This window comes from Papaver somniferum, chromosome 3 (genome assembly GCF_003573695.1).
Source record: "Papaver somniferum cultivar HN1 chromosome 3, ASM357369v1, whole genome shotgun sequence".
NCBI classification, from domain to species: domain Eukaryota; kingdom Viridiplantae; phylum Streptophyta; class Magnoliopsida; order Ranunculales; family Papaveraceae; genus Papaver; species Papaver somniferum.
In genome coordinates this window covers 160,319,429-160,344,852 of record NC_039360.1, presented here as the reverse complement: position 1 = coordinate 160,344,852, position 25,424 = coordinate 160,319,429, and the positions used below count along the sequence as shown (strand labels likewise).

At 36.7% G+C, this 25,424-nt stretch overlaps 5 protein-coding genes across 8 annotated transcripts; 4 read left to right on the top strand and 1 right to left on the bottom strand.

Moving 5' to 3' along the window:
- The first annotated feature begins 5,559 nt into the window (after positions 1-5,559).
- On the top strand, positions 5,560-6,401 carry LOC113357813 (NDR1/HIN1-like protein 10). The gene has a single exon (XM_026601279.1). It carries the CDS (start codon positions 5,654-5,656, stop codon positions 6,233-6,235), a length of 582 nt encoding a protein of 193 aa, XP_026457064.1. The 5' UTR covers positions 5,560-5,653; the 3' UTR covers positions 6,236-6,401.
- Positions 6,402-6,819: 418 nt separating this feature from the next.
- LOC113360221 (NDR1/HIN1-like protein 10) lies at positions 6,820-7,353 on the top strand. Its single transcript, XM_026603754.1, has one exon. It carries the CDS (start codon positions 6,820-6,822, stop codon positions 7,351-7,353), a length of 534 nt encoding a protein of 177 aa, XP_026459539.1.
- A 1,447-nt stretch (positions 7,354-8,800) lies between these two features.
- Positions 8,801-9,781, top strand: LOC113357812 (NDR1/HIN1-like protein 10). Its single transcript, XM_026601278.1, has one exon. It carries the CDS (start codon positions 9,027-9,029, stop codon positions 9,600-9,602), a length of 576 nt encoding a protein of 191 aa, XP_026457063.1. The 5' UTR covers positions 8,801-9,026; the 3' UTR covers positions 9,603-9,781.
- Positions 9,782-10,592: 811 nt separating this feature from the next.
- LOC113357811 lies at positions 10,593-15,426 on the bottom strand. Of its 4 annotated transcripts, none has more exons than XM_026601276.1 (9): positions 15,272-15,426; positions 14,097-14,836; positions 13,699-14,015; positions 13,438-13,607; positions 13,063-13,362; positions 12,891-12,977; positions 12,723-12,794; positions 12,240-12,632; positions 10,593-11,975 (listed from the first exon to the last, which is right to left on the bottom strand). In XM_026601276.1, the coding sequence occupies exons 2-9, from the start codon at positions 14,819-14,821 to the stop codon at positions 11,229-11,231; spliced, it is 2,811 nt and encodes a 936-aa protein (XP_026457061.1). In that variant the 5' UTR covers positions 14,822-14,836; positions 15,272-15,426; the 3' UTR covers positions 10,593-11,228. The 4 variants fall into 4 exon arrangements, with proteins under 4 accessions (XP_026457061.1, XP_026457062.1, XP_026457059.1 ...); XM_026601277.1 differs by having other exon boundaries at positions 13,699-14,038; positions 14,120-14,836; XM_026601274.1 differs by adding an exon at positions 14,934-15,027 and having other exon boundaries at positions 13,699-14,836; positions 15,272-15,392.
- Positions 15,427-19,134: 3,708 nt separating this feature from the next.
- On the top strand, positions 19,135-19,674 carry LOC113360220 (F-box/kelch-repeat protein At3g06240-like). Its single transcript, XM_026603753.1, has one exon. It carries the CDS (start codon positions 19,135-19,137, stop codon positions 19,672-19,674), a length of 540 nt encoding a protein of 179 aa, XP_026459538.1.
- Positions 19,675-25,424: the final 5,750 nt, after the last annotated feature.

Here is a 25,424-nt window from a genome sequence, read left to right as displayed (position 1 = left end):
TTGAAGAACATGCAATGGCCGCAAGGCTCACTCCTCAAGAAATGGAAAAAATTGCTAAGTATAGGAAAATGAGTATTCCACCCACCGTTATGCTTCGCTTATTAAAAGAAGATAATCCGGATAACGTATCAGGTTTGCAAACCATTTACAATGCAATTTAGACAATTAAAAGGAATGAATGAAAGGATAGACAAGTAATGAAACAATTGTTTTTTTTGGCTCAAGAGAAAGGCTACGCGGTTCAAAAGAAAGTAGGTCCGGGAGAAGAAATAACTCATCTCTTCATTGCTCATCCGAAGAGTGTTCAATTGGCTCAATCCTTCCATGAAGTTCTTATAATGGATTGCACTTACAAGACAAACAAATACGAGATTCCATTGTTGAACATTGTTGGTCGTACGTCGACGATATCACCGTTTACCGTTGCTTTTTGTTCTCTAAAGGACGAGCAAGAACCAAGTTACACTTGGGATCTACAACAAGTGAAGGCGATCTAACGAGATGATGATATCCCCGGGGTTATCGTGACCGACAATGAGGTAGCATTGATGAATGCAATAGAGAAAGTCTTCCCATTGGCATATAATATGCTTTGTACATTTCATATATGGTGCAATGTGATGAATAGGTGAAAGCCTTAACTTTATCCACCTAAGAGGATAGGATTGGAAGAGATTAGTAAGCTACCGGAAGATGAACAAGTGGATGCAAAAGAGGCATTCGATAAACAATACACCATAAATCATACGAAATGGGTTGCCTTCTCCGGGGAATGGGAGGTATTGACTTGGTCTCTCACCAAAGAAGAGTATTATCTAAATCTTGCCGAATTTAGAGAACATTGGTCTAGCCCCTAATATCCGGAGGATATAATAACGTATGTGGTGGAGCAATGGTTGGAACCGTACACAGATGGCTTCGTTTATTCTTTTTAAAAACCACCATAAACACTTTGGGAATCAAGCCACAAGTTTGGTAGAATCGGCTCACCACCGGTTGAAGAAAAATCTCTTTGGATGTGTCGATAATTTTGTGGTTGTGTTTAACGCAATGGAGATTTATTTCAACCGCGATATTGAGAAAATTAAAAAGAAGTTTCAAAAAATCCGCATCATGAAGTACAAAAAGATTGTAGACAAAGGTGGTAACATCAAGAAAACGGAGGACCTTCGGTTTTTCAAGGGACTGCACTATAATGTTTCACATGCTTGCATTAAGATTTTAATGGTTGAGGTGAATTTGATCGACATATGGGGAACTAAGCCGGATGAGGTGTGCGTTTGCAATATGATGAAGTCTATGGGACTCCCATGTCGCCACATGATAGCTAAGTATGAACATGGCATAATCCCTTTAAGTGATATAGATCCACATCTTGTTCCAAAGTGCGTGTGTTGTATCGTGTTCCAAAGTACACAATCATATACCGCCAACCGGACCTCATCACACTCATTTTCTATATTCCATATCTTGTTCTTTTGACGTTTTAAAACACGGAAAGCATTATTATGGTCCTACAATAACAACATAATATCTTATATACTAATATATATATAGAAAAATATATGTCAAAATATAATAAAATCATTGATAAATCTTCATGGTTAAGATTCAATACCTTTGGCGAATAGATCTTAGTAGCCCATGAGTTTTTGTAGCCAAAAAAGACATCACCTCCATCTCTTGGAGTACCATAAGTTGGGTTCTTTGGTGGAAAACACAAATCGTCATCAGGAATGTATGCATATCTAGCACAAGGTTTTTTAGCCGCCTTTCTAGATTTTTTCTTGACTTGTTCATGTTCAATTTCCTCTTCACCCGAGTCGTCATCTGCTTCTTCATCTTCATCGTCTCCATCCTTATCTCCATCTTCCTTATCTTCTTCATTGTCATCCCCATCATCCTCATTTCCACCCATGACTTCAGATGGTTCCTTTTGTCCTCCTTGATTATGTTCTTGATTACCTATGTCTTCCACAATTTCTTGATTACCCATGTCTTCCACAATTTCTTTATTAACTTGTTGTATCACATGGTCAACATTATCTCTATTGACATCGTCTTGGATGACAACACCCGGTAATGACCCACGTCCATACTTAGCATTTTTGGTTCCACGATGACCGACATCACAATATACTTTCCCTCGAGGCGTGGGAGTTCTCAAATTTTCCAGTAATGGTTGGTTGGATTTGTTACCTTTGCCACTAAACAAAAAAACAAAATAAATAAGGAATAATTCACGAAAAAAGAACCAACTCAAGAAAACAAATCGTGTTCCAGGATAGAGTTCGGTTACTCAAGTATTTTTGCGAGCAAACCGAACTCCAAATATATATGTAATTAGCCAAGAGTTCGGTTTGTCAAGGTTTTTTGCGAACAAACCGAACATATTGGACATAGTTCGGTTATAAAAGAACTAAACATAATGGGAAAAACAGTAAAGTTCGGTTACATGGAAAATTTTGTTTTTCTTTTGAAATATGGGTAGAGTTTGGTTACATGACAGTTTCAAAAAATTTGCGAAATAACCGAACAGATTGGAAAACGTTCGGTTGTATGGGTACTAAACATATTGGGAAAAAAAGAACAGTTCAGTTACATGGCAAATTTATTTTCTTTTGTAATAGGGTAGAGTTCGGTTACACAACAATTTTAAACATTTATGCGAAACAACCGAACAGAGTTGCTAGAGTTCGGTTATGTGGGTACTAAACATTTTGGGAAAAACAAAACAGTTCGGTTACACGGAAATTTTATTTTTGTTTTGGTAATATGGCTAGAGTTCGGTTATTTGGCAGCTCAACATATTTTTGTGAAATAACCGAACTCATGAGTTCGGTAATCTAGTTTTAAATCCTATAGAACCGAACTGTTCTTCGTTTTCTTCATTTCATGGAGTTCGGTTAAGAAACTAAGGCAACAATAAAACACGTTCTAACCGAACTCAACACTGTAATTTCCATTTGAACCATATTTTGATGATTTCTAATCAATTGAATCGATGAAAATCAAATTAAAAGTAATGGGTTTGTCGGGAAATACCTGCGAATCGGTCCCATAGCAGACTCAGGGTTGTTCTTGCAACTGCTACGCCGAATTAATTGTTCACCTTCCGGTTCAAGTTCTTCCTCAATTTCATTTGCTTGATTAACTAGATGTCCTAATGGTGGACATGTTCCTGAGAGTCTTTTGGTTTGCTTTCGACAAACCATTTATATAGTTGATTGAATAATCGACGATGAAAATTTTATGAATCGACGATTAATCGATGAAGACGAGTTTGAAACGAAGAAGAAGAGAAGAAAAAAAATTCTCCCAAAACGAGTTTGTGCGTCGGGTAGGGTAAGTCTGATTTTGTATTTTTGTTAATAGATTCAATTAGGTTAAATTTATATTTTGGTAGCTATTGGTTTAGTTATAATCTAAATTAGGGTTTGGGGGCAAATTAGTAAAGTATCGGGTTTAGGACATCCCTTATAAGTATAGGGTAGATGACCTTATAAAACAATAGTCCCCCAAAAAAAGACTGGTCCCCAAAAAATCGTTCATATTTATGGTTTCTCTTAAATATAGCCCATGGTGTTATTAATCATAACCCATATTAATTACAACCCACCGAAATTTTTTGATTTATTAACCAAAGCCCAAATCATAGCTTTAATTATATAAACCGATTTTAAATCTAGTTAGTTGAGTCGACTACACATTAAATTAACCTACCGTTTTAAACAAAGCCAAATATGTTGTTCCTTCTTCCTCTAACAAAAACAAACCTTAGATTTTTTCTTTTTGAATAATCAGATCATTCTCATCCATTTGGTTTCGTTTGTTTAATTTAGTGCAACTCCTTTTTCTTTGGTGCAACTTCTTTCTTAAGCTTAAGCTTAAGTTTTTCTCTATCTGCAATTTTTCATTAGCTTAAGATCATTCATAAAAACACAAGATTTCTTAAACTTAAAGTTTTTCTTTTGAAGAGAAAAGAACAAGTAGTTGAATAGTACATCATGCAAGGTTTTGTGATTCAAAGAATATTGCCCAAAAAACATGGCTAGTTTATTAATGTTTATCATTTAATTGATCTTCATAAGGACCGGTTTATGATCTTGACGTAGTTACACGGTGAACCTCTTCCAAAAACGAACTACACATTATAAAGATGGAGTATTAACACAATATTAGATTTTGTTCATCTGTTATGAAAATCGACATGGAAATTGGAACTCCCCACTACATATACAAGAGAGAATTTGGATTTTATAACCTTAAGAAACATGCAACTCCTCCGTAGATCATTACCAGTATCACGAGACCCATGATTTGGTGATAAAATCAAATTATCAGTGATCTGATTTGATTTGATTAAAAACTAAATAGTACTTATACTTTCCGACTCACTGACTCAGTGATTCATCCTACCTATTCATGGGCTATGAATAAAATTAAAAGGTCAAATTTATATTTTTAGTCAAAACGTACTGGCCAAAGTCAAATGGGTTATGGTTAAGAAATGCGTGGGCTATATTTAAAAAAAATCATTTTTAATATGGGTTTACTATTTTGTGCACCCATACACAAGATAACACTCTATCATTGCATTGGAGAAATGCAAAAAACAATTAAAAAAAATAAGAGAGATGGTCTCAACTTGCATTGGAGAATGCAAAACTTCATTCTCAATATATCATGTTTGGTAAATTCATGTTAGAAAGAAAGCGAATCAAGAAAGGAGGAATATGCATCCCGGGTTAAGGATGGTGCATAAAGTCACACTCCATGTGAGTCTCCTCCAATAATAATTTTTGGTTTAGATTTCCGTATTTTTAACAAAAAAAAAAAGAAAAAAATACCTCTTCTGTGCATGTTAACTTTCTCTGAGAATATCTAACAAAAAACTACCTCTTCTGTTAATCTCTTCTGTGAAAAAAAAAAAATAAAATAAAAAAAAAAAACTGGTCAGTGCATGTTAACCTCATTTGTACTAGTTTTAATAATTTCTAGATAATACTAATACTCTAAAACTAATCCAAAGTTTCAATTTTATCAAAACTTCTGTATCAATATAATTTAAGCAGGCATTTTAGAGAAGTGGAGTGCTACGGCTAACGAGGCTCAAAGGTGGACTGATCCACCACAAATTTCTATTTACTTTTCATATATCAATAAAGTGGCAGATTATGGAATTAGTTTGGAACACGGCTTCTCAAATTTGAAACATGTGAGTATATAATAAGTTGAAAAACAAAATGAGAACACAACAAGGCAGTCATTTGTATGATAAAAAAAGATTTATTAGAAAAAACCCGAACGATAATAACGACTAAAACTCTTCAAACAACGCAGTCATTTGTTAATATACGTAACCCACCAGCAGAAGAAACCATTAGGAATATACGAGGAAGAACAGTAATATAAAGAAGAACGCGTGAGAAATGTCAACAAAATGCTCAAAATTCACACGGTTTCGTGTTTTAGCAAAACTTATCGAAAGTCTTCTAGTCTTCTTTCTCACCTTCTCCTATAAATAGCTGCAAAAACCACCCATAAATTCATATCTTACCTCAACACTTATCTCTTCATTTACGAACGACTCATTCTAAACCAGTAAACCGCCACCTTTGATTGTTCTAGTTCATACGTTTGTGCACACAAAATGGGATGTTTCGGAATAATATGTTGTGTTCCAAAGTGCATCTTCAAAATCATTCTCTCTATTCTCATTGCCCTGGGGCTAGCAGTTCTTATTGTTTGGTTAATCCTCCGTCCGATAAACCACTTGAAATTCAACGTCACAGATGCTTCACTTACCCAGTTCAACATCACTGGCAACGACATGCTTCATTACGATCTTGCAGTAGACTTGAACTTGAGAAACCCGAACAAGAAAATCGGTGTTTACTATGATCAGATTGAAGCTAGAGCGTTTTACGATGGTCGAAGATTCGATTCGGTCATGTTAACACCGTTCTATCAAGGCCATAAGAATACCACTATTCTTCGTCCAGTGTTCAAAGGGCAAAGGCTTTTACCAAATGTACAAGGTGAATATAATAAAGATATGGTAGATGGGAAATTCAACGTTGAAGTTAAACTCTATCTTAAGATGAGATTCAAAGCTGGTGTTGTTAAGACTACTAAGTTCAAGCCTAGAGTTAAATGTGAGTTTGAAGTCCCTTTGGCAGGTTCTAATCCTGCAATTGGCTTCACGCCTAAGAAGTGCGGATACGGTTACTGATTCCGTTCATTGTCGACGATACTGTCTATAGTCTATTGATCATTTTTTGTATATGTTGTTTCTAGCTTAATTTTTTAATTTGTTTAGTACATTATTTATTTTTTATGACAGTATTTGTTACCAAAATGATTGTTCTTATTGTCAAACATTTGTTTTCTTTGCTCTCCGTAAATGGTCTCTTTGACTCGTTCTAAGTCACTTGGACCGCTCCTCTGATCTTAATTTTAGCCATAAAATAACTGCTATGCTCACCTCTCTATATATACCTCTGAAAACCTCATATCTCATTTTGGAGACCTTCAAAGGGTTTCGGCTGATATTTTTCTTTTCAGTTGGAAATCCTCTGTTCGTCAAAGGAGGAGTTTCAACGGATATCCTTCTATTCGGTTGGAATTTCTTTGTTCATATTAAACTTTTATCTTCAGAAAATTCATATCTCATTCCATTCCTTCATCTTTTTTTAACCTAGTGCGTACATTCTCATCTTTAAACCACCAGTTTCTCATTGTTCATATCTTCTGTACGCAAACAAAATGTGTTGTGAATTAGGATGTTGCGCACTATTATGTTGTTTTCCGAGGTGTATGTGCAACATTATTCTCTCCATTCTCACCACCTTAGGTTTAGCAGCTCTTATTGTTTGGTTAATCTTTCGTCCGATAAACCCATTGAAATATCACGTTGATAATGCTTCGCTTATTCAATTCAATGTTACCGGTAATGACATGCTGCATTACGAACTTGCGATAGATTTGAGTTTAAGAAACCCGAATACTAGAATCGGTGTTTATTACGATCAGATTGAAGCTAGAGCGTTTTACGACGGTCAGAGATTCGATTCGGTTATGTTAACACCCTTCTATCAAGGACATAAGAATACGACTATTCTTCATCCGGTTTTCAAAGGGCAAAAACTTTTACCAAATGTACAAGGTGCATATGATAAAGATGGGAGTGATGGGAAATTCAATATTGAAGTTAAACTCTATATTAAGATGAGATATAAAGCTGGTGATGTTGAGACTATCAGGGTCCATCCGGGGTATAAATGTGAGCTTGAAGTTCCTTTGGGTTCTGCATCTGGCTTCACTCCTCAAAAGTGCACCTTCGGTTATTGATCCCGTCGTGGACGATACTTTTCGGTCCTTTAAGTTCAATTGTATAACTTATTTAGGTACAATTTTTTCGATAATTGTGGTACATCGTTGGTGATATTGTATTCAATTCATTTACAAATAAAAAACGAATTAGTGCATGAGAGGCGATGTAGTGGTGATTGATTTGAGACGGTGGCACTAGATATGGAAAAATTTGCAGGGAGGTGGAATCGGCGGTTGGCCGGCCTATACTGACACATTTACTTTATTTAGGAAAATGGAGTTTAGTCAAAACCGGTCAATGAAATCTTTCCCCACCGTTAGATCTCAATGTCCAATAACTAGGTGATTTTTCTATTAACGGACTTTTTTTTTTTTTTATCAGCAAAGTAAAATTTTCCATTGATCAAAAAAGGGAGTACAAAAGAATTGTACCACCCAAAGTGAGTACAGAGAGAAGAGGAAAAGAAAGCCGAAAATGGGTCATTTGTCCTAATATTTTTAAAACATGGTTCTAATGGACGAGGAAAAATTATTACGGGTGAAATGGACAAAAAAAATAGCATGATGAAACTGGATTCATCCTGGTTTAAACTTAAAAAATAGCGAGGATGAAATTGGATGCATCCTGATTTAAATTAAAAATAAGAAAAAGTATTTGAAAATGGGTAGGATGAAACTGTTTACATCCTGGCTATTTTAACATTTTTGTCCATTTAAACAGTATCAAAACCTAGATGTCTTTTTCACCCAGGAATTATTGATTTTGGTCTTTTAACCAATTTTGTGAAAAGAAAGAACAAGAAAGGAGAAGAAACACGAAAAATATAGAGAAAGCAAACTAAAAAAACTGCACCTAAGGAAATTGAAAGTATGTCAATTTCCAATTCTCAATAACAGTTTCAAAAGAAACCTGGTGAAACTCGGTAAAACATAATGTCCATGTGCAAAACCAGTATTTTGCTTTAGAAACAACTTCTGGAAGCTCAATTTTCTTCTGTGAGAAGACTCTGGCGTTTCTTTCCAACCAAATTGACCAGGTTACCACAGCAGGTATCATAGTCCACAACCTTTTCTACGACCGCGGGAAAATTATAGTAGACGTTTTATATCAAAATAAATAAATAAAAATAAAGAAAGGAGGAAACTGCGTTTTTCATTTAGCAGCATTATTGGGTATGGTGGGGTTAAATAATTAATTTGGGCATTAAAGTAACCTTTACCATCTTACCATCAATCGATATAGTAATTATTAGTTGAAAAATCAAACTATGCCATGTGGGTGGGTACATATAGTTTACCATTTGCTTCTTAAATATGTCAACTAGTGGGATATCGCCATCCACAATTCCAAACTCATCTCTTTCTCAGTTTCTTGGAACATTCCTGTGATGCTAAATATTGTCGTAAGAAGAAAAATACAACAAGAAGAACGCGTACAGACAGAACAGAACATGTCAACAAATTACGAATAAATTCACTCGTTTTCGTGTTCCATTAAGAGTTGCCAAATCTCTTCTCCTTTCTCTGATACCTACTCTGTTCACCGTCTATATATACCTCCAAAAACCAGCCCATCAATCCATATCTCATTCCCTTATCTTTTTTCATCAACATTACTAGCCACTCATTCTAAACCACCACCACCGGCACCACCCCTTTTGGTTGTTCATATTCTTCAGCAGCACACCACAATGGGATGTTTCAGTAGTATAGTATGTTGTGTTCCAAAATGTATCTTCAAAATCATTCTCTCTATTCTCGTCGCCATTGGCATAGCAGTTCTTATTGTCTGGTTAATCCTGCGTCCGATAAACCCATTGAAATATCAAGTCGATAACGCTTCCCTTACTCAGTTCAACGTCACCGGTAACGACATGCTTCATTACGATCTTGCAGTGGATTTAAACTTAAGAAACCCGAATACGAAAATTGGTGTTTACTATGATCAGATTGAAGCTAGAGCGTTTTACGATGGTCAGAGGTTTGATTCGGTTATGTTAACACCGTTCTATCAAGGTCATAAGAATACTACTATTCTCCGTCCGGTGTTCAAAGGGCAACATCTATTACCAAATGTGCTAGGTGAGTTTAACCAAGATAAGGCTGATGGGAAATTCAATGTTGAAGTTAAGCTTTATCTTAAGATGAGATTCAAAGCTGGTCTTGTTAAGACTACTAAGTTCAGGCCTAAAGTTAAGTGTCAGTTTGCAGTTCCTTTGGGTTCTTCAGTTGAATTCACTTCTGAGAAGTGCGACTATGATTGGTGATTCCGGTAATCGGCGACGGTGCCGATATTTTCCATTTAATTTATATCATTGATTGATTAACGATGATAGTTGGTGTTATTAGTTGGATTTATTAATTTGGTTAGGTACATTATTAATTTATGACAGTGGCACATTATTGGTGTTAATATTCGTTGTTTCCAGTTCATTTTTGTTCTCCAGAGATGCATTATTTTTAATAATCACGAATTTTACTGATTATAATCCAACCAAAAAAAGAATGAAAATGCTAATCACAATGTACAAGAAAGACCCTCTTTTGATATTTTTTTTTTTTTTACGTTAGAACAGAGCAAAAGAAAAAAAAATGTTTCAACCCAAGGATTTTGCTTAAACACATAAATTAATAATGTACAAAAATGTTACTTTTCAATGTTTTCATGCTCAGTAAAATTTGATATTTTCACTTTTTTAATTTTAACATATTCTAAAATAAAAAAAAAGAGGTAAAAATATCATTTTTACTGAAACGTGATAATATAACATGTGGTTTGTTGTAACATCTTGTATTTACTCTGTTAGTTAATTGTTTATAGGGTAAGTCGGGAAGATTTCCAAAGCCTTTCAATATATATTCACAATTTCAAAGTTCCGAAAGAAGTGAAAATGACCTTTAGCTTGTTGAAGGGCTTGAATGATCCTGAATTCGGTCTTGTTGAGAGTGACATAATATAATGCATAGGATGTAAATTGCTCGCTCAATGTACATACCCCATTGTTCATGTTGGTAGTACCATTGATAGATCCCTAGCTTCCAGCTCTGGTCTTAGGATCCTCCTCGCTGTAGGACACAGTGATCTGTGCATCCATACATACACACACACAGAAAAATGTATACACATTGGCTACTTGAGATTTCAAGTTCAAAATTAAGATCCAGGCATTTGCTGTGGAGCCTGAGTTAACGTGGATGATGATGCCATTAACAATCATAGTAGCTACTCAGATTGTATTATCAATGATAAATGAACATAAAAAAACCCAGACATGAACCTTACTAGATTGGCAAATTAACTTCAGTTTAGGAAACCATAGATAATGCAAAGTACGGCCAGTAAGTACAGCTAAAAAGTACAAACACCATTTCACTCAAAACTAGAGAAATGTATGCAAGAAAGTTCCTAGAAGTTTCAAAACAATTGCCTGATAACTGATTGCTCATCTACACAATAACACAGTACAGTATCCTGGAAAGCAATAGTGTTGCAGCTGCTAGTTTAAGCAGTAGTCATGGACAAATCTTAGTAGGACTGCAAAAGGCCATTTGAAGATAAATGGGTGTGGCAATGGTGTGGGGGGCACCTGCCCCATGACTAACCTGTGTCTGTTACATTCTCCCAGCTAAGGCAGGCTGACCTCGAACCCAAGACAAATGTCAATTTTCTTCGACAGCTACAGTCCGTCCATCAATTTGAAACTTTTCATCTGCTCTTTCCTGTAATAGCACACACTTGGTCTCCTGCAGATGCTTAAATTGTACCTCATAACCATTTTCTTGAACAGACAACATCCAAATTAGAAAAAGAAGCTTCTAAAATTAGAACCCAAGGTTGCCAAGACTATACATACGAGTTACGTACTGGAAATGAAAAGCAATAGTGATATGGTTTATGATTGACAAGGCGTAATACATGCACTTGGCCAATTAATCACACACCCGATCATAATGTCCCCAAGCTTCCCATCTTCATCAAATAATTCTGCATGTCTGTCATAAATTTCTTTGACAATTACACTGCAGACATGAAGCGCAGGTGAATCAGTAGTGTTGAAACTACCGGAAGCAATAATTCTTCCTTTGAAATTTCTTATAAAACATGAGCTAGCTGGCAAGTTGAACTCAACACATGCTTTTGGCCAATTAATAACGCCCCCAATCATAATATCTCCAAGCTTCCCATCTCTATCAAATAAATCTGCATCTCTGTCGAATATTTCTTCGATGCTTAAACTGTAGGCATGTTCCATTGGTGGATCAGCAGCGTTAAAACTACCTAAAGCAATGGTTCTTCCTTTAAAGTTATTTATGAAACATGAGTTAGAATGCATGTTGGACACAGGAGGTGCACGAGCAGGAAAATTGGACACTTCAGGTGCTAAACGTGAAGGAACAGGCGAGTTGGACACTTCAGGTGCCAAGCGTGAAAGAGCAGGCAAGTTGGATGCTTCAGGTGTCAGGCGTGAACGAGCAGGCAATTTGGACGCTTCAGGTGCGAAGCGTGATCGAGCAGGCAATTTGGACGCTTCAGGTACCAAACGTGATCGAGCAGGCAAGTTGGAATGTGAACGACCAGGCAAGTTGGACGATTCAGGTACCAAACGTAAACGAGCAGGCAAGTTGGACACTTCAGGTGCCTACATCCATCAAACCAAGAGTGTGCGTTCAGTAACATAACATACATAAAAGCAAACATGCCTATACATGCAGACAGATCGGTGAAAGCTAAACAAATAATTGGTTAATTTGCACTTCATATTTCGTAGTATCGAGGGAGGATCAACTAGACAATGAGTTTTGGTGTCTGTTAAACAAGAATTTCCAACTATTCCCGTTACAGTTTTGTGAAGTACTGAATTCGGAATGTTAATTCAATTTGTAAGAATCACATAAATTGTTACCTGAGGCGCAGATTGATTTGATGGTGTAGAAGTGCGGTTTTGTGTGTGCGGCGCAGATTGATTTGGTGGTGTAGAAGGATGATTTTGTGTCCGAGGCACAGATTGATTTGATGGTGTAGAAGTACGGTTTTGTGTGTGCACCGCAGATTGATTTGATGCTGTAGAAGTACGATTTTGTGTCTGAGGCGCAGATTGATTTGATGGTGTAGAAGTATCATTCGGTGTGTGTAATCCTAATTGTGTTCGGAGTAAATGGAGATCAGACCGCAAACTCTTGTTTTCTTGCTCAACTTTGCGAAGAATCTCTAAACTTGGAGCCGAAGCATGTATCATAGTCCTCGAAACACCTCCTCCCATGCCTTTTACTGAACCTCGTGAATCACGTCCATATACCTATGAAAGAAAGAGTTCTTTAAGGTATTTCACGAGAAGAAAAGATTCAAGTCTACAAAAGATACACTACAGTTTTTTTGTTTCACTAACCAGTGCGACAGCATCGTTGTCGATATCTTTTTGACCGTCTGGATTAGCTTCTACAAGCTCTTTAACTAATCTCTGCAGGAACAAAGTAACGAAGTAATTCAGATGCAGAATTACATAAACTAAGGACTAATATTCCAATAGCATGACAAAGGAAATTACTAAACCTACCATTTTAGGATCATTCATATTCTTGGAAAAGTGGGTGTCAACAAATATCGCAGCTCTGCTAACTTCGGCAGTTGAATTCTCTTTTTCCTATATTAGAGGACAGAAAACGGCATTTTTAACGAAACAAAAGAGTCGATAAATATCTGTAACAAATATAATAAAAAGTTCTTACCAATTCATATATTTTGCGAAAAATTCCTTTCCTGCCACATGAGTGTAAAAATTCAAGTTTTTCTCTAGCTTTTCTACCAGCTTCGCGACGTTTCCTATCCTCGTCAGTATTGCAGAAATCAACAAAACTCTCCCAATCTTCTCTCTTTGTAATCAGACGCCATGGAATATTTATTTTTCTCTCAGCAACGGTCTCATATTTATCCAACTCTAAACGCAGACTATGCTTCCAACTTTTCAAAGATTTTCTAGCCTTTTCCAAAATACTGGGCTTATAAACTTCAGGTACGACATACCTAATCTGCAAAGACAATCTCCATATCATATACTGATCATAAGGATTTTACAAAAACTCAAATAATTTTATTTCACTTACAACAACAGCCTTCCAAATATTTTCTTTGATGCTGTTTGGAACAATTTTCCAAGAATCGATTGCAGGAGGACAATGTGCTCGTAGTATCCTTCCAATATCCGTCACAAATTCTTCCGACCCAACATCACAAGGCCGCCCATATTTGTCGAATATAATTGGGATACGGGTATCTAGTAAATGAAGTGCACAAAACATTACAATATAGACACTTACATTCTAATATAGAAAATAAATAACTAGTTACAGTATGTAAGCACTCACCTGATGGCATCGAAGTGCTTCCTTGGCCATTACTTGAGCAGTATGCTATAGTGGGTTGCCATTGATCTTCCACAATTTCTATGTCATCATTTGCATCGCCATCAAGTGTGTCAGCACCTTCATCAGAGTCAATGTCTTCCACAATTGGCACGTCACCGTATACATTGGCATCAAGCACGTCAGCATCTTCATCAGAGTCGGTGCGCAACAATTGGTCTTCTGCAATTTGCATGTACCTGTTTCCATCCGCATCAAGCACACCAGCATCTTCATCAGAGTCGGTGGGTAACAATTGGTCTTCCGCAATTCGCACGTACCTGTTTCCATCCGCATCAAGTATGTTACTGTCTTCATCAGAGTCGGTGGATAACAATTGGTCCTCCAGAACTTGCACGTACCTGTCTCCATCCGCATCAAGTATGTCAGCATCTTCATCTCTAGTATCAGTCCAAGTATCAGGTGTCTCGGCATCTTCATCTCCAGTATCCTTCCCAGCATCAAGCATGTCAGCAACAGCATTGAGTCTTTCATCCTCTTGATCGGTCACAATTTCACTTTCCTTCCTGTGATTAACAAATGCAGAAGATGGTTCAGTTGTTGACAACCTCTGCTTCTTGAAACTAACAGCGTCCAGTCTTGCATCCACTGTGATCCTAACAATTTCGTTTGCCCAACTATCATCGTTGACTGCAGAACATGATTTTGTTGTTGAAGAAGTCTGCTTCTCCACTGCTTCTGTCACACTTTCTTTTTCCCTTTGGCCATTAACGAACGAAATGTGTGGTTTTATAGTTAACGACCTCTGCTTCTCGAGAGCAAAAGCATTGAGTCTTTCACCCACTACTGCATCAGTCACAACTTTTTTTGCTCTTCGGCCAGTTATGAATCCAGAACATGATTTTGTTGCTGAAGACTTTTGCTTCTCGGGAGCGACAGCGTTGGGTCTTTCATCCGCTACATCAGTCAGAATTTCATTTTCTCTTCTTCCGTTGTTGATAGATGCAGAGCGTGGTTTTGTTGTTGACAGCCTCTGGTTCTGGAGAGCTTCTTGACGTTTTTTTGTTGACGGCTTATGCTTCTGCATCTTGAGAGCTTCTTGTAGTTCCAGTCTTTTCGACCTCATACTCAATGTTAGCAGCTGCAACCAAAATAAAAAACATTTGAAATATGCAAACTACACATACTATTTTCAACCAAAACCCAAAAACAAGTGTCTACAATCTAAATTAGCAAACCCCCAAATTTTTCTACTCCCGAACAAATTTGGAGGAACGGAGGTAGTAGTTTTGAACAATTCCTGCAACAGACTGTTCCTTCTCCCTCCAAGACCTAATTGTAATCAAACTCAATCAGTGTGACCAAATTCAGATAGTTCCATAATCAAATCCATGTTTTGCAATTTGAATCAATCACCAAATTCAGATGGATCCGTAATCAAATTCAAAACCTGTGTAAGCAAAACCCAAACACAATTGTTCGATATGCATAGCAAACCCCACCCAATTCCGTTTTACAAAACCCTAATAAATTTGCAGCAAAGCCTCAATTTCACCAGTTTGGATTTATTACGTACCTGACACTGTTGGGAGAGAAGTTCCTCTTCACCTATAGTGAGTGCTTCTTTCGATTCTCACCAATTTAGGTTTTTGTGAAACCCCAGACGACGACGACGACGACGACGAAGAAGAAGAAAGTGGGGGAAATAACAATGCCACCGTTATGTTATTTATTTGTATGTCGGATGATGTTATCCGGTTTTGTTTTTTTCTATTACGAATCGGATGAGTCTCTTCCACTAAATTCGGAGTATCATGATGACTCGTCTGAGTTTGTTCATTATTTACCAACGTTGTTCATTATTTACCAACGTTATGTAATCATTATGCGAAACTATTGAAGTTGAAACTGAGTTTATGGCTTTACGTTTTTGCCCTGTAGGTGAAACATATGTCTTTTTCTGTAATACCAAACACCATGACTCGTAATAAGACTGTAAAGTACAACTCGTTCAAGGCTTAATTCCAGCATTGATTGTGTGATTGGTTCATGATACTCTGCATAGTTGTTGTATTCTCTGAACAACAACGACATTATCGGCTTTGTACTTGTACATGACTGGAAAAATTAAAAGATTTTCGTGAAGATCAAGTTTGCAGACCCTGAAGTAAGTATACCACCAATACTGAAAATTAAATAACATTATTGTGTTTAGTATATTTACCAGTTCAAAAATTAATTCGATAGGGAATCAAATAATAGGAAATGATTGTCGTTCTTCAAATGCGACCCAAAATCCGTTCAGGATATTTGTTTACACGATGTTCCACTTTAGCTAGTATCTGTACATAATTTAATATTTTAGCTAAATCTTCTAAAGAATCGAGTAAACCAATTAATGTCACTGAGCTAGTATTAAGAAATATAACTTGAAATAGCACGTATAACACAAAAATACGTTCAAACTCATGATAATCTTCAGGGAAATATGTCCTTATATTTGTAACTTGTTGTATATATTCTTTGATAAATTTTTCTTTTCCAATCCAAAGATAAAAGTTATATGGGATTTTTAACAAACTGCCATACTTGCAAATCCCGATTCAAGAAAATGCCACCGTTTTTTTCAGAGTTTATTAAATGCCACAACCGTTAGATATTCCGTCAGGGCCCACTAACTCGGTCTATAATCATTGAAAAAGTCAATACAACGTGTCAACATTACCTAACTACCCTTGAATTCGTGTTGGTCCAAACTCGACAATGACTCACACTATTAGGTCGATTTGAATCAGAGATGAAATCTCTTCCTTTCTTCTCTTCCTTCTCCTTCTTCTTTTTCTCCGACGTTCCAGAGATGAAATCTCTGTTGAGAAAACCTTGCAGAAAATTAGTGAAACCAATCAACCGAGTGTGGTGCTGATGAGTTCATAGTTGGGTTTGGTTAGAATCCACGATTGAGTTGTAACGAAATGTTTCTGTGAAGGTTAGAGTTTGATGTTGAGTTTATTTGGAATTGATAAGCTAAAAGGGATGTTAACAGATGAAGATCAAAGGGTTATTGCTAAATTGAAGTTGTAGTATTGTCTTGAAGAAGAATTGAGATGTTAATGAAATTGTGAAGAAATTAGGGTTCCTGAAATGAATTTCGAGATTCAATTAAGGGTGAATAAGAAGGAATTAAAGGATGGGTTGAATAGATTGGAAGATTTTGATGGATGAATTAAGTTTGATTGAGAGAATAGAATATTTGGGAATTGAATTAGGGTTGGTTAAGAAAATGACTGTGACGGAACTCTCTCTTTCACGATCTCTTTTCTTTAAACTAAAGTGAAGAAGACTTACTGTTCAGAAGATCATCTCCAAATTGTTTTTTTCTCTCTGGGTTTCCATTTTTCTACTACTTTTCCTGGGTGTTGCAGAATAAACAAGGTACTTATTTTGATTTCTTTTTTCTTTTTTTTGTAATCAAATGAACTATTTTTCTCCAATTATAAGATTCTCAGATGGGTTGTAGTCAAAATATCAAATTGGTTTTGTTAGGATTGTTGGTTTGATTCTCTGAATAAAGGGGTTCTTTTTCTTTCTAGAAAAGGGTTTTGTTGTTCTTCAAATTCTAGTCACTGATTTACAGCAATATCATCCTTGGATCGCCTTAGTGGTTGGATGTTGAAATCTGTGGGAACAAATACAGTTGGCCCCTTTTATGTCTTTGCTAGGTGTCACCGTTACTCAATTGAGAGAATTTTCTGATCTGCCAGCTTATTTTCTTCTTTCTCATCTGGAAACATTCTTTTGTTGGTTGCAGGATTTGACATCTTGATTTAATATTTACTAAATATTGTTATTAATGGCCGCTGAGGGGACTGAAACTCCACCAACCTCTGACAAAGTTACTCCCAAAGATCGAAGGAGAAACTCAACAAGAAAAACAACCACTTCTGGAAGTGAGGAAAAGAAAATTCCTCATTATCAAGATAGAAATTGAATGTGTTTGTGTTAGATTGAATCATTGCAGGGACACGATAAGTTTATTGGATGTTAGAGAACTGAAAAGAATGAAGCAGCGATGGAAGTATAGATGAATGTTAGGAATTTGCAGGGAAAATGGCTGAAATTTGCCTGAGAAAAGCGCAGAAAACAGCTGAAACTCGATCCAACCAGCCAACTCAGACCGGCAATGACTTACACTGTTCAAAATAAGGAATGGGTTTGGTGAGTTGGTGACAGATTTGAGGGTGTATATGTCTTTTACTAAGCTGGATAAATGCCACCTATGCACTAACTGATGGCAACAATTTTTTTGGATGGAAAAGGTCAAACGTGTGGCATTAAATAAACTCTGAAAAAAACGGTGGCATTTTCTTAAACTGCAAATTGGAAGTGTGGCACTTTATTAAAATCCCCAAGTTATATTTGAATTACTAACAAACTATAACTATCGAGTTCTACTTGGAGTAGAAACGAAAAAAATTTTTAAACAAAAAAAAATCTAAATAGACTAGTTAGTGTTTCCATCATATCATGTTTCATGCCCAACTAATTCGACATGAACTTCTTCTTTCTCCACAATGCTTTCCCTAGTGACAGTACATGATATCGATTAAATTCTATAAGGAAAGAAAAGATCACTTACATTTTTCGTCATGATTGCTAAAAGAAGCCACCGATATTGCTAAAGCGGGTACCAATTCGAAAACCTAACCGATTGGATTGTCTTATTTTACAATATATGGATAATGGATAGGACCCCAGCTAATCGTGCTTTTCCGGCCTTGAACAAAATCCTAACCTCACACGCCAAATTTATAAGTTTCACTAACTCGTGCTTCAGAAAAAACAAAAATTTTGCCGAAAACTCTTTCGCCGTTCTCTGTGAAAGTTTCAAATCCTAATCTTAACAGCAATTCATAAATTCCATCGTAGTGTCTACAAATTCGTTTTCTTAGCACAAATTCTTTTTTACCGCAAAAACCATAAACCCTAAGTTTCACGGAACTGAATCAGAAAAATGTCAAGCTGCATTCCGCAAGAGATTATCTACAGTGAAATTCTATTGAGGTTACCAGTTAAATCACTACTTGTATGCAAGTCCGTTTGGTATGACCTAACCTCTGCCTCTGATTTTGTTCAATTGCATCTTCAGTTTACTACCCACGCAAGAAAACCTATTCTCATGCTTCATAATTCGAATGGTTATAATGGTGATAGTGGATTTTACTCGGTTGGTTATGATTCATTAGAATCATCAGTATCTGAAATCTGTCCCTGGGATATTAACATCGATTTCCCATTCAAATTTAAATCATATTATGTTAATTTATTGGTGGGATCATGTTATGGTTTAGTTTGTATATTGGTACATATGCAATTGATGTTATCGGGGAGTTTCTTTGTCTTTGGAACGCAGCAACAAGAGAATATAAAAAACTACCACCGATGATTAAACTTGATAGAATTAAAATATTTGCTTTGGGTTATGACCACAAGACTGATGATTACAAGTTGTCAGCAGGTGTAACAGATTTTCAAAGAGAGGATACAGTTTTCCAAATCTATTCGTTAGCATCAAATTCATGGAAACTTGGGCCAACTGTGCCTTATTCGATTAGTTATACTGCGCGATGGCATGAAGTTGTTGTTAACGGATACCATCATTGGTTAGCGATAGCTCAACGTAAGTTTTTCATACTCTCTTTCGATATCATTAACGAGAGTTTTAAAGAAATGCAACCACCAAAAGAACTTTTGGGGAAGAATCTTGAGGATGATCGTATAATTCCTGGAGTGTTGGAAGGGTGCCTTTACATACTCGACAGCTCATACACCAATGGTGTTAAGATTAATGTTGAAGTATGGGAGATGCTGGACTATGGAGTTCATGAATCTTGGACTAGACGCTATATCATTACTCATGAGAGCATCATCTGGCGCCGTAATTTAATCTATAGTTATGTTGTGGTCTTTTGGGAATGGTAAAATTCTATTCCTGACTTTGGATGGATTATTTTTATATGATCCAGAATATGAAAGTGCTAGAAAACTAAGTGATGACGATGATAGTTTCAGAATAATTACGGGGACTTATTTTTGAAAGCTTGGTTTCTCTCAAGTCTGGTATTTATGTTGGGAAGAAGAGAGAATAGAAGAATTAGAGAAACCTGAAGAAGTAGATTAAGCTTTAGAAGGAAGAAAAATTAGTGAAGTTGTATAAGTTATTTGTTTTTGCTGTTGCATATTTCTGCAGTTGTTAGTAAATGAGTTATAAAATTAGTAATATGTTTCTCTTAAGTCTTCTTCTAAATTTTCAGAACCTTACCTTAACATACATCGTGGAATCCTTAAAATCAGTAATATGTTGTCTCCAATCTAGAGTCATATCATTCTTTTGCAATTCATATCTGAAGTTTTTTTTTATTCTTTATGCTTTTGCGATTTTGTTCTTTCTGTTTTATTGTTATAAACTTATAATTCATCAACTTTTGTTATGTGATCGCAACTTCGTTAGTGACTGCAGCCAAGATGGAACATTAGCGCCCTTTCTTTTCTTCTGTTTGTGTATGTTAAGATTTTTATTTGGATTTTCAAGCTTCTACATTTCCCTTTTGATGCACTACTCGTTTATAGTATTAGATAGGTTTTTTTAGACAGTGAGGTGGGTTGATTTGTGTACTTGAACTTTCACCCTTGATTAGATGGAAGGGTTATGATAAATTTGATGTGTAAAACATGATTCTATTCAAGTATCTTTAGTGTTACAAAAGTAAGTGACCTGATTGTATTATTCTATTAAGAATCTTAGAGTTAGAGACCTTGTGAAAGTTGATGGGTAATTACAGGAAGGGAGAGATAAATGCATTACCAAACCCACTTTCACTGTGTAGATAACCAATTTGAGTGATGTTTACTCTTAATTTTGTTTACGCATTGCTGGCAAACATCTGGGGAACATTTACTGCAGAATTTTAATGGAAAAAGGGCAGTCCGACTTCTCAGTTTATTTGGTCCATACTTCGGTAGTGATGCACGCCAAACCAAAATTCTTCCGAAGATATCATTTTGCTTGCTGGGAGATTTTAAACCGAAATGTATTTCACGTATCAATAAGGTTTAAACATAACTGTTGAGTTATCCGAAATATCAGCTGCAAATGGTAGAATTTCCTATATCCCGATGTATATTTTATGGGATCCGATATGTTATAGGTCTTCCTTAGTTTGTCCGTTTAAAATTTGCATTGATTTATTTGCTGTTTATATTGTTATTGACATTAGAGAATGTGTACACTTATGGTTTTAGAAGTGTTAAGGTGCAAACCTCTGCCAGGACCCTCTGTTTGAATGTTAGTGAGAGCTTTTGTAACCTCAGTGGTGTCACCTAGATATAAGGGTACCATCGTCTAAATACCATGCCATAAGGTCAAGATTGCACGAGCTGTTAATCTTCTGCACTAGGGGGTGAAGCGTTAGTCAAAAAGGCAAGGGACCAAAGGGGTCCCCATGCTGATCAAGGCCTTGCGCAGACAAAGTACGTTGTCTCTGTAGTATAGAACTCTGTGCATCTGGAAATGGACGGGCAACGTTGTCTTGCTTCAAGGATTAAAGCAGTTCTGTCTACCAGGGATAATTTACCCTTTAAGATTAGGCTAAATGGAGTTGAACCTGAAATAGATTAGGCTAATGGAGTAGTTACTGCTCACACAATGGCAGTTTTAGGCCTAACTAATTCAATGTGGATAGTAACCACTCTCCATAGCCCCAGGTCTAACACCGGTATATGATATTGATTGCATTTGATACATAAAAATTATGCATCCACTTTTCACGGCCTTAAACAAAATGCATAACCTCACTTAACCAACTTATAAATTTCACTAGCAGTAACTCGTGCTTTTGACACAACTAGGTTAATCGATAAAACTTTTTTGAATCTCCTAATATTATGTATTACGTGACTTTTTGGAATTTTCTAAAACCCTAATTTCGTTCGTACGTATGTATTGTCACTGAGATAAAATCTCAAAAATCAACATATAAATATTTTTTTTTTGAAACAAAATAGATAATATACTGATGAGGCGAGCTCAATGTTCCATCGTTACGCTTTAAAGAAACAACATAACTAAGATATCCTTTTCATCTTCCTGGGCTCGATCCTCTTGCATTCACCAACAATCCTAATTCGTGGCAGTTTCCTGTACTTTTTTTGAGCCAGCATCTTCTTAACCATCTCCTCATCCTCTATCTCTTCCTCCTCCATGGGAGTTGAGTCGATCCCCTTCCACACGTTTTCATAATTCTTGGACATCTGAGCCTCGGCCACCTCTTCTCCTTGGCCTCCTTTTCCTTCTGAAGAAACTCCATATCTTTCTGTAACCGATTTGCTTCTGCTTCTTTTAATCGCTTCTGCATCTCTTCCTCGGTTTCAAACGGCATACGAAATTTGAAGATTTCCTCAATCTCCGGAAATCTCATCGCAGCTCTCACGCTGGTCATCTTTCTCCCTTAGACAAGATATGATTTCTTCAAGCAAGCTCGTTGAATTTGATCAGCTAAACTAGGGTTTCTCTCTCAAAAATCAATATATCATTGTGCTCCAAAATTAATCCATTCATCAAGTATTTTACACGTTCACGTGACCCAAAAGTTTATCAGCCAAAAAATTGCGTTGTATAACTTAGTCTACCACTATGACACAAAATTTGTCTGTTTTGTCCCAAACTTTGCAACATTACGAAAGGCATGCTATTACGCCCTTGAGCTTGTTATATGACTCAAAAATCAAAATCTACTTTGTGGTCCAAAATCTGCTTAGTGACTCAAAATTATATATATTGCCATGTAAACCAAAATCTACATAGAAGCCATTGTACCCAAATTTGTTACACACAATTTGCACCTTGTCGCAGAATAATCACTGTATCTTCTTTGTGGCAGAATTTATAATCCAAAAAATTTCACGTAACCTATCAATTTAGATGCGACCCTTGAAAAGTTTTACGCATGATGCATGTTTTTTTTTTTTTTTTGGTGCATAACATTAAAACCATGTAACAAAGTTACATAGTGCCGCTCATAGTCATATGTAGAAAGGATACCAATAGAATTCATTACAAGGATTAGACTTGGCAAACTTGTCAAGCACAACCGCTGCTTTATTCGACAGACCATATAACAAGACCTTTGAACCCTTTAATTAGTTGGTGTGGTAGCATTGGGATGCATTGTGGATGTCCCATATCAATATTGAAACATAATTCATATTTCATCTTTAAAATATTTTTAATATGCCAGGTATGCCCTTGGTCCTAGTATAAGTTAGTAGAGATAAGGTTTGAGGAATGAAGTTTTATCATATTAATTTTTGAGGATGAGAGTTATCTCCTCTTTGAATCCTAATTGTTGTCTCTAGGAAGAATTAGATCATCTAATTGCATGGTAATTTGCTCGCATTGATTGATGAGGTAGCTGCGTGAATCATTTAGACAGTCCTCCCTATGGAGTAGCAATTAAGGCCTGGGAAAATTGACAGAGAGTGATTTAGAGAAGCCGTAATAGGTAAGTCGCGCCAGCCTGTACTTGCGCAGCAGTTTGTAGTGCGGAGTACTATTTTCTTCAGTAAATCACCTACAAAACTATAAAAATTCAACGACCAATTATATAGATCTTGATTTGACGATAAATTAAATACACATTAGCTTCCAATCATATAAACCACGAGTTTCAAAACGAAGGAAAGAAACATGCATTGTTGCTAGTAGTTAATTATTCCAACAGTGATCAATGATCATGGAGTTTTTTTTTTTTTTTGGTAAGCTAAAGCCTGATCCACGAGTCTACCTAAATCCAGCATGTTGGACTAGTCCCATTGTTAGACCCAAACTCGCCAAACTCCTATATACAACTAATTTAAGGGAACATTATCTATATACCCCTAGTGTGAGACTCCTTGAGAAATACCCTTTCTAACTTAAATTATACCCCTAAGTTTAATACATTACAAAAATACCCTCTTTTATATAGTGTATACACAAAACCACTAATCACTATTCAAAAAAAAAAACTACCTTTATTGCCCGCCACCACTGTCCACCGCCAACCACCACCACCACCATTGTCCACCGCCGCCCACCACCACTAACCACCACCACCAACCACCATCACCAACCCACAGTCGCCGCCAACCGCCACTGTCCACCACCGCTAACCACCAACTACCGCCACCGCCAACCACCACCATTGTCCACTACCGCCAACCACCACCACTGTCCACCAACACCGCCAACCACCACCACCGCTAACCAACACCAACATTGTCCACTACCACGACCACCAATCACGCCGCCGCCGCCAACAACCGCAACCCACCGCCGCCGCCAACCACCATCGTCGCTGCCAACGACCACCAACACCATATGGAGAGTCAACTTGTTGAAGTTGTGTCCATATCGGAGGCAAGTACCTCAAGTTGTCTCCAATAAATAGTGTACATGAACAAGTTGCAAAATAAAATGGAGCCAACTAACTTTCAAGTTGTCTTTGAATCTGAGACAACTAGCTCAAGTTGTCTTCAAAAGTGAAGGAAACTAGCCCAAGTTGTCTTCAAAAGTGAAAGCAACTAGACCAAGTTGTCTCCAAATATGGAGGCAATTAGCACAAGTCGTCTTCCTATATGGAGGCAATTATCACAAGTTGTCTCCAAAAAATAAAAATTATACACAAAGAAGTGAACCTAGTGTGAGTCGAACACACATCTTCTGACATATAGTCAGTTGTGCTACCATTGCACCACATATTTGTTTATACAAAAACAAAATATCAGCATCTCTCACTTCATATCTCTTTACTGCATTAGCACATTTTCAATTGCAAACCCAGTAAGCAGACTCACATATTCTCCACACCATCAGTGCTCAACCAACAATTCAAACCACCACCAGAAAACACCATATCCTTCATCTCTGCTATTGCAACTATACCTGCAACTACTTCATGACCAAAACCATTTATGCCCACTTGCAACACGAGCCAATAGCTTCAGTCACTTCCATTCCCATAGTCAAACACCATCAGCAACACACAACCAGTAACAACTTCTTCTTTTGCTTTCACTGCCTGGATACATATTGAGTTCCTGCTGAACTTCCTAAGCATTCATATATCCTCTTGACTTTAAAGCATGCGCATCATCAGCACAACCATCATCAACAACTCAACACAACACTGTGTTACCATCGCACCACAAATTCGTCACAACTACTCTAAGATATACGTATAAGATAATTTCAGATGAATGAATGGACCCAAAAATACAACCAAGTTTCCTCCGAACTGGAATCAACTAGCTCAAGTTGCCTCCAAAAATGAAAGCAACTTTCTCAAGTTGTCTCCAAAAAAAGGAAGCAACTAGCTCAAGTTGTCTCCTATAGTGGAAGCAACTTGGTCAAGTAGTCTACAATAGTTTGAGCGCATCCAACACCAGTCCACTTCAACATATCACCACTAATTCTAACACAATAAACCACCTCCACTGCAACATCCACTACCACCACCATTGGTGCCAAAAAATCAAATTGGAAGCTCAACAAACCTGCAATATCATCTTCTCGGCCTCTTAACATCAACATCACCAATGCATGACCATCAACTACATCTCCTAACTGCAGATGCACTATAACCTCAACAAACCCAGTAATAACAAGCATTCCATCATTCATTCATTAGCTCACT

Coding starts and splice junctions, on each gene's coding strand:
- LOC113357813 (XM_026601279.1), top strand. CDS start 5,654: ATGGGATGTTTCGGAATAATATGTTGTGTTCCAAAGTGCATCTTCAAA.
- LOC113360221 (XM_026603754.1), top strand. CDS start 6,820: ATGTGCAACATTATTCTCTCCATTCTCACCACCTTAGGTTTAGCAGCT.
- LOC113357812 (XM_026601278.1), top strand. CDS start 9,027: ATGGGATGTTTCAGTAGTATAGTATGTTGTGTTCCAAAATGTATCTTC.
- LOC113357811 (XM_026601273.1), bottom strand. CDS start 14,821: ATGAGGTCGAAAAGACTGGAACTACAAGAAGCTCTCAAGATGCAGAAG. Junction 13,363..13,437: donor ATATTTGGAAGGCTGTTGTT/GTAAGTGAAATA, acceptor TTGTCTTTGCAG/ATTAGGTATGTCGTACCTGA. Junction 11,976..12,239: donor CAAATCAATCTGCGCCTCAG/GTAACAATTTAT, acceptor TGATGGATGTAG/GCACCTGAAGTGTCCAACTT.
- LOC113360220 (XM_026603753.1), top strand. CDS start 19,135: ATGATTAAACTTGATAGAATTAAAATATTTGCTTTGGGTTATGACCAC.